The sequence below is a fragment of the Leuresthes tenuis genome, unplaced genomic scaffold (assembly GCF_036924035.1).
Source record: "Leuresthes tenuis unplaced genomic scaffold, fLeuTen1.0.hap1 SCAF_17, whole genome shotgun sequence".
NCBI classification, from domain to species: domain Eukaryota; kingdom Metazoa; phylum Chordata; class Actinopteri; order Atheriniformes; family Atherinopsidae; genus Leuresthes; species Leuresthes tenuis.
This window is the reverse complement of record NW_027325371.1, coordinates 7,578,380-7,586,415: the sequence shown is the minus strand read 5'-3', so window position 1 is coordinate 7,586,415 and position 8,036 is coordinate 7,578,380. Positions and strand designations below refer to the sequence as shown.

At 40.4% G+C, this 8,036-nt stretch overlaps 1 protein-coding gene across 1 annotated transcript; it reads left to right on the top strand.

The window, feature by feature from the left end:
• The first annotated feature begins 3,510 nt into the window (after positions 1–3,510).
• 42sp43 (P43 5S RNA-binding protein) lies at positions 3,511–6,371 on the top strand. The gene is made up of 9 exons (XM_072369052.1): positions 3,511–3,675; positions 3,754–3,854; positions 3,935–4,031; positions 4,140–4,228; positions 4,378–4,451; positions 4,676–4,756; positions 5,342–5,571; positions 5,691–5,744; positions 5,940–6,371. The coding sequence occupies exons 1-9, from the start codon at positions 3,541–3,543 to the stop codon at positions 6,195–6,197; spliced, it is 1,119 nt and encodes a 372-aa protein (XP_072225153.1). The 5' UTR covers positions 3,511–3,540; the 3' UTR covers positions 6,198–6,371.
• The last annotated feature ends 1,665 nt before the right edge of the window (positions 6,372–8,036 follow it).

Here is an 8,036-nt window from a genome sequence, read left to right as displayed (position 1 = left end):
CTGCCTCCTCCTCCGGTTGCCATGCAGTTCAGCGTAGTGAGAAGATGCGACAGCTCGGTGGCTGGAGTGGACGAGCGAAGAAAAGACATGTAAGGGGGATTAGGGATGAACAGTTCATTCATTGTATGAAAGTGAGGGTATGAATGGGTGAGCATCTCAGAATACAGTGCAGGTCTGCAGAGCATGAAGGTGTGTCCCGACAACAGCGACAACAGAGGTCTCATCATCGCACAGTCTCATGTTCCAAGTTTGTTTCTGTGGTAACAAGCTCAAACAGTTGAAGATATTTTGGTTATTTATTTCTATTTTTAACACAAGAGCTCTTATTTTTAGATTTGCAGCTTATTCCAGGTAAATTTTCTGCTCTAAAGCATAAAATAAACCCAAATGTTATTATAGATTAACCTAAAATAAGAATATAAAAACAAATTGCTAAATTTCCACTTGAATTTGAATATTGCAACCCAATTCACCAAGTATGTGTTATCATATTCACACAATGTTGGATGTCTTTGTAATATTACAAGATGATAATTAAGCAAAGAAGTTTGTGTTGCTCTCTTTGAGCAAATCCTGACATATGGGGCAATCTACTATTAATTCATCAGCAGAAAGACTAATGAAGCCGTTTCTCTATCATCATCATTGATAATTGCATCATACATCAAACATTGCATCATCATCACTTCATTGTAATGAAGTGCAGTCTGTTTCTGATTGAGCAACTGTAAATAGCATTTCAGCTGTTTTACAAATTGGTAAAACTCTCCAAAATACGAACACATTAAGCAACATGAGGTCTAGAGTGCTGGTATTTAAGTAACATTAGAGTGAGCAGGGAAACATAACAAAGCCTGCATGATTTCTGAGTTTAACTTCGTGTCAAAAGGACACTACCAGTATACAATTGATTCCTGTGAGAACCATAAATATAGATCGGTCCAACGCTGAAGCTGGAGACCTGCAGTGTTACTGTCTCAGCCCTCTAACATGCAGGGTTTAGCCTTCTTGATGCAGTGAGGTCCTTCAGGAGCCATCTTGTGACACATCCCACTAATGGAAGCACATTGTACACTAACGGCTCCCTCTGAATATTTCATTTACCGCCTTTCAAGACCAACGAGGAATGAAAGAAAGAGGAAAGCGATGGACGAGTGAGAAGTAGGAGGAATACGGCATCATTGGAGTTATCTGCTTCGTATGCCCCCTCCACCCAGATAACAGGAAGGCTCCTGGAATTTTTCGATTCACAAACACAAATCATTTCAGTCTTTCTGCTAACCTGAACTCACACATCATCAACATCTCTGCTGTCCTTTTCAGAGTTTTGGCTACTGATCATACAGTGCTGATGCAGATAATTAAGTATTAATTTGCAGCACAGCTGAGTAATAAAAAGTGCAAGGAGAGCTGTGTGAGCAGTCAGGGCAGCAGAGTTATTGATGGTCGGGTCTCGCTTGGTAAAAAGAGATTCTCAGACATCAGCTTTGACAGCAAATATTTTGGTTATGAAGTTGGAGACCTTCAGAACAAAAAGTGGGGAAGCAAGTGTCCCAAATGGTCTTTCAGAAGTGCAGCTGAGGAGGGGTTCATCACTAAATGACTGCGTAGTTGAACAATTTAGGAATAACACCTTGCAACATAAAATTGCAAAGAATTTCATCATCTGTATATGATACCATTAAAGAGCTCTGAGAATACAGATAAATCTCTGTTCGCAAGGAGCAAAGTTGAAACCTGTAATGAATGTCCATGATTTTGGGCCCTGAGCATTAAAAACAGACATGTCTCTGATGTGGAAATCTCTGCCTGGACTCACTAACTTGTATGAAAACTATTATCAGTGAACACAGTTTGTCAGTGCAATGCAGACTAAAACTCTATCCTTTGCCAGAGTTCATTAAAGACAGACAGAAGTGAATTACAAAAACTGAGCTAAGCAAAGGAAAAAAAAACATTTTTAAATCATCACAGATGCTGCGTCCTATGGGATAAAGAGAAGAATAACATTTGGCTTCTAATCAGTGCTCAGTTCAAATGTCAGCATCCGTGATAGAGTGGGGGTGTCATGGGTCAAAGTCAAAGTCAAATTTATTTGTATAGCACATTTCATGTACAAAACAATTCAAAGTGCTTTACATAAAATAAAATCATTGCAGCAGGGAGCAGAAAAAAAAACATTAAAAATATGTAAAAGAATATAAATAGAAATAAATAAAATAATTAAAATGAATGAAAATGAATAAAAACAAGCACATAGCGCACGTCATGGGTCACTTGCACATCTGTGAAGGCAAGCTTAATGTTAAAGGACATACAGGATATGCTGAGGGTTTTGTTGCAATACATGCTGACATTCAGATCTTTCTCAAGGAAGGTCCAGCTTATTTCAACAAAACAATATCTAACCACATTCTGCATTACAACATCATGTTTCTGTAATAAGTGAATCAATGTACTGCACTGGCCTACCTGCAGTCTCGACCTGACACATACTGAAAAAGGAAGTCACTTTATGAAACAAAAACTACAATGTAAGAAGCCACAAACTATTCATCACTTTAAATCTGCAGGAATGAATCAGAAACTTGTCATTTACAAAACTATAGAAACCACTGAAATGTTCCTGTAAGTCAACCTTCTAAGTAATTCTGAGAATTAGGTTAGTCTAATTCTTCAGTTTCAAGACAGAGTTTTGCTAATAGAAGAGACGGTGGAATTAAAATGTAAAGATCCCTCTGTCCCAACTGGTTTGGAAAGGTGTTGTTTGCATTAAATCGAAAATAAGCATATTTGGAAAGTATAAACTCACAGTTTTAACATCTGATATGTTGTTGTCATTGCATTCAGTTATCATTTACATTTCAAACAGTGAGCCATCTCTTTTACATGCCGGGCTGTAAATCTGGACAGAACAGCCTGGAGCACAGAGGCACACTACCCTCTGCTGTGCACATAGCGGTACCACACTTTGTGCTGTAAATATGGAGTTTTTGCAGCTGAACCTAATCTGTCAGAATGTGAAGAACTCCCAAGCTTTCCTTCAAAGGTGAATTTACAATGTTTGGAAATATAGTTCCCACTGTACAGTCTATAGCTGTCTCTGTTTAATGGCAGAAGAAGTTCGATCCCTGTGCAGTATGTTAGAAAAGACTGAGTTTTGTTATTGAATTTAGGCTGTAGTAGCCAAATAATTCCACGTTTATTCGTCCTGTTTGTGATGTCCTCTGTAAACTGTAGTAAGATTATTGACAGTGTCACTGTGGAGGAAATGCGCCAGTAACGCTGAAAGGCAGTAAGTGCCTGTTGGCTGGTCCAAGTTCCTCGTTTGTTCTCGAGCAGCTGGGCCCAATGGTGCAATTAGGTTAATTGGTTTCAGCTTTCCGTTTTGGAGAAGCTGAGGTCTGACTCACCGCCTGGTGACCCGATGCTGCCAATTAACAGTTGATTGCTTTCGATAAGTTATAAGACAGACTGAGAGAGGCGGCGGCCTTCCAATGTAGTCATTAAGTTAGAGCAGCACTCAGATAGAAGCGGACAATGAACGGTGTTTTCTCTGGGAAGCCTGTCGATGGTAAGCCGCGGCAGGTGCTCACCTGTACCTACGCTGGATGTGGAGCAATTTTCTCAAGGGACTGGAAACTGAAAGAGCATGAGACTGTGCATACCGGGGCGGTAAGCAAACATTTCAACTTAACAACGTAGATTTACGACAGACTTGTCAAAGTTGCCCATTGAAAACGTTGTCCACAGCGTCCGTGTCAGTGCACAATTGCTGGCTGTGATCGCCGTTTCAAGAGAAAATCCCACCTGAGCCGCCACATGCTTGGGCACAGGGGGGTGAAGGCTTTCCAGTAAGTCTTCTAGTAAAAGGCATTGTTTTAGTAATCTCCTCTTCATCGACATCTCGGGTATTAATTTCTGATTTGTGTAGATGCAAGTCTGCGGACTGCACAAAGGCTTTCATCGACGCAGGCAAGCTGAAGAGACATGTGCGCTACGCCCATGAGGACAAAAACTGTTACTTCAAGGTTTGTAAGATACGAATGTGTCCACCAGGTGACGACAGAGGAGCATATTACAACTGCCATCATCCAAAGTTCTTGTCGTTTTAACCGCTTGAATGTTTCCTCCTATAGTGTAACCAGCCAAAGTGCACATTGACCTTCAAAAAGCGCAGGTTGTTTAAACTGCACTTACAGGAGCATCACGTGGCTGCTAAGTTCAAGTATGTTCATATTTACAATATTTTTGTCTTTTGCCTAAAGAGAAATATTTTTCTTAATTATTTTAAGCAGCAGTACAGGCACAATGAACTGAGTGAGTGGCCTCTGTAGATTTATTTTTACCTTTTTCTGTCCCTGGTTGGGTACCTAGATGTTCTAAGGATGGATGTGCAGCTACATTTGACTCCCACATTGCCCGCAAAGCCCATGAGAAGAAGCATGCAGGTTAGTCTATTTCAGTATGAGTTATGGGGGCTTATTCCATCTTCCATTCTTGGTAAATGGCTTCATTTAAAGAAGGAAAGTGAGTCTCAACAGTATTTGCATAGAACTTCTTCAGAAATGAGACATTTTTTCATGGACAAATAGTAAACAGGATACTGTAAAAGGGCCCAGAAGTGAGAAAACTTGTGATTTTAGTTTGTGATACGATCATTTGGTGTCTGCAGGTTATCGCTGCCCTCATGCCAACTGCCTGGTACTTGGACTCACATGGGGGAAACTTAAGAAGCACTTGGCCAAACACCCAGGTGAATATTTTTGGCATCATTTCCTGACCATGCTTTTGTAGAAAAGATGGCACGTTATAGCTTTTCAGTGAAAACGGTATCATACTTGAACTGCAAATACGTCATTGTAATTGGTAACGCCTGTAAAACATTTATTGGGTTTGAAACATGACTGTTTGTAAAGGAGTCTGCATTGAAATAAGTTGCCTAAAGAGGGATTCAAACTGTACTATTGACTACAGTTCTTTGATATAGTGTGAAAATTGCAGTCACAATGGCAGCATGACAGACTTGTGTTCACCCTCAGCTAGCTTTTATACATTTATTTTACACATGAAAACAGCAATGAGGACCAAAACAATGCCGGTGTGCTTGAAGGCACCCACATTGTGCCTGTAAACCAAACACTTTGTATTCATTGTTGCATAGTTATGACCTGGAATGATGGCTTCTTGGTAAATGTTGCTGTGGACACATAGTATCAACACTAGTAGTAAGCTTCCCCTTTGGTGCTACAAGTAAAGTTTTTTGCGTAAACATTTTTTCCCTATTTCATACTTGGTGACAGGACAGCTGGTTGACCACTTTTTTTCCAATTTGTTCCAGTCACATTCACATGCAGTGTGTGTAAGAAGGTGTTTAAGAAGGCGGATGCTCTGCGAAGGCACAAACGGATCCACGCTTCCCACAAGCCTGTGCTGGTGTGTCCCAGGGATGACTGCCAGGCCTACTTTTCCACAACCTTCAACCTGCAGCACCACATTCGAAAGGTGCACCTGGACCTCCTCAAGTTTAAATGCTCCTTCCCTGACTGTCCACGCATGTTTGCCATGCGGGTGGGTATATAGCAAAATATGATTTTAAAAATGAAAATTTATTAAATGTTATGCCAAAAGAATGGATGATTACAAGCAAGTTTTTGTACACTTCACTACTGAATGTTTTTATTCCACAGGAAAGTATGATGAGACACCTTCTTCACCATGACCCTAGTGCCACCACACTGAAGGCAAGTTCTGACATTAGTATGCCACTGTGCAGTTGTGCACTAAAGCAGTCAGACTAGCTGTTTTGGATTTATATTTAAACCTTTTGAAAGCAAACAAAAAAACTCTGGGCTTCTGACCAAGTGATGGATAAGTGGTAGTTTTAGAGCATAAGTGTCTCAAATCAAGTTGTTTCAAAACTGTTTTTAACCCATTAGAAACGTAAGAGGACCAAGAAATCCTGGCAGAAGCGTTTGAATGGCCACCATCTGCCTCATGTGGAGGAGAACCTGCATCGCCTCTTTGCTCTGCGCATGAGAATCTCCAGACGTGCCAAAGTGGAAACCAACCTTTCAGGCCTCTTCAATGAACGCAAGATCCCGCACTACGTTGACCCCGAAGTTAACCTGCGTAACTTGTTTGGAATCAAACGGCCTCCTGTTGAGCAGCTTGAAGTTGCCCCTGTGAAAGGTTAAAAGAAAATGTGTGCAGACCAGCTGCATGTTTTTGTTACAATTCATTATTAAGAAATTGGGTCTGTTAAGTTTTAAATGTAGCTGAGATACATTAACATTAAACTTAATTTGAATGCAACTTGACATATTGATTAGGGTGTCAAGCATCTGAGAAATTTTAGGATTTAATTTTTCATAGACGAGAGGTCTGGCAGAAATGTCTTTAGTTTATTATGTTGCTGTTGACCCAATAAAATGGATCGAGTTTTGCTCAAAGTGACACTTTATTGCCGAGGGTTTGTGTTCTGCTGGAAGTCTGCCCATCAGCAGCGGCTGATTCAGTTTTTGCTCTTATTTTATTGCAATTGAAAGTATCTTATTGTTGGCCCACTCAAACATCTGCTCTCCTCCTGCTTATAGCTTTTGTGCCTGCTTTGGCTGCAGATATTGGCTGACATTTGCTGAACATGTTGGAGCTCATTAAATATGAACAAAGAGCTACACATGAGTAAGGGCTGAATCACAGAGCATGCAACTTTGTGGGCGGCTGAGATGGTCTTCAAAGTATCAGCTGTCAGATGTGTACAACGGTTTTCTGCAGTTAAAAATTTACCATTGTGGGGGGGGGGCACTTATCTAATAGACTGGATTGGATTTTGAAGTGGCACTTGATTTATTGGAAAAACTTAAAATGAATTATTTAAAAAGTGCCCATGTCAAACCATGTTGTAATTCTGTTTTGCAGCTTGTAAAGTGAGGCTTTGTGATTTTTGAAGTGGAACAAACTAATGCAAGCTAATTTCTGAATTCACTTAGGAGTAAGGAATGAGCATGCAGCATTTTGAGAATCCATTAAACATCTAGCATAGTTTGTTTTTTGCCTCAAGATTTGTCAAACAATTCGGCTTTCTTGCTCCACTGGAGCATGGAGTCTGTTTCAAAACCTGCGACCGCCTGTCAGTTTGCATTTGGAAAGGTGTCTTCACTGTCTTTTCTGCCAAAGGTCATTGTCTTTGCTTTGCAGCCTCAGGCTACCTCCCTTCCTACTCTACCATACGTTGACCTATTCTACAACAGGTGACCTGCATAATCAAGCTGCAAGTTCTATTCAATGTCAACAGCTGCTGTAGCTGAACCATCTGCACTTACCTGTAGTTGACGTAAAGCAAACTTACAAAGTGCAGATGAAAACGGTGCATCTTGAGCTTGTGAAATTGCTTTGAATGGGCAGTGTAGTGTTTGGAGTAAACAGGAGTTTGAAAGGGTGGCCTTGTTTCTGTGGTGATGGGAAAAATGTTGAACTGTTTTTCTTCTTTGATCTTGGTTACTTGTTCTGTCAATGGATTATTTTAGGGCATCTAGTTTGTAGGTATTCAGCAGGTGTGAGTGTTTAAATGCTGAGATGACCGTTTTCCAGTGGTGGCACAAAGGACCATGTGAGTTGAATGCTTGTTTTCACATGGAATGAGTGCCGGACTGAAACCAGCAACACTGTGAATCTCGCATGTTTAACCACACCCACGTCATCACACTGTCTGGAAAGGCCATGCCAATTATCCACAGAGAGCGTGACCTTTGGTGTGATTTGAGCAACTTATGCTTCATAAAGCAGCACAAAGAAAAGTCACATTTAAATTAAAGGGAGTCATAGACAGCCCATGTTCATCCTTGCTAGATTGGCTCTTAATCTTCTATTTAACTATATCTTGGCTATTTTTTTTTCTTCTCAAAAGAGTAATACAAGGGAAGTTTGATAAGTAAAATTAAACCATAAAGATGGAACACTTGTCTTGGCTTCATTTTTGCTTGAAGAAATCTTTCCACTGCATGTTAACTGCTCAGTAGTGTAAATATCTCACT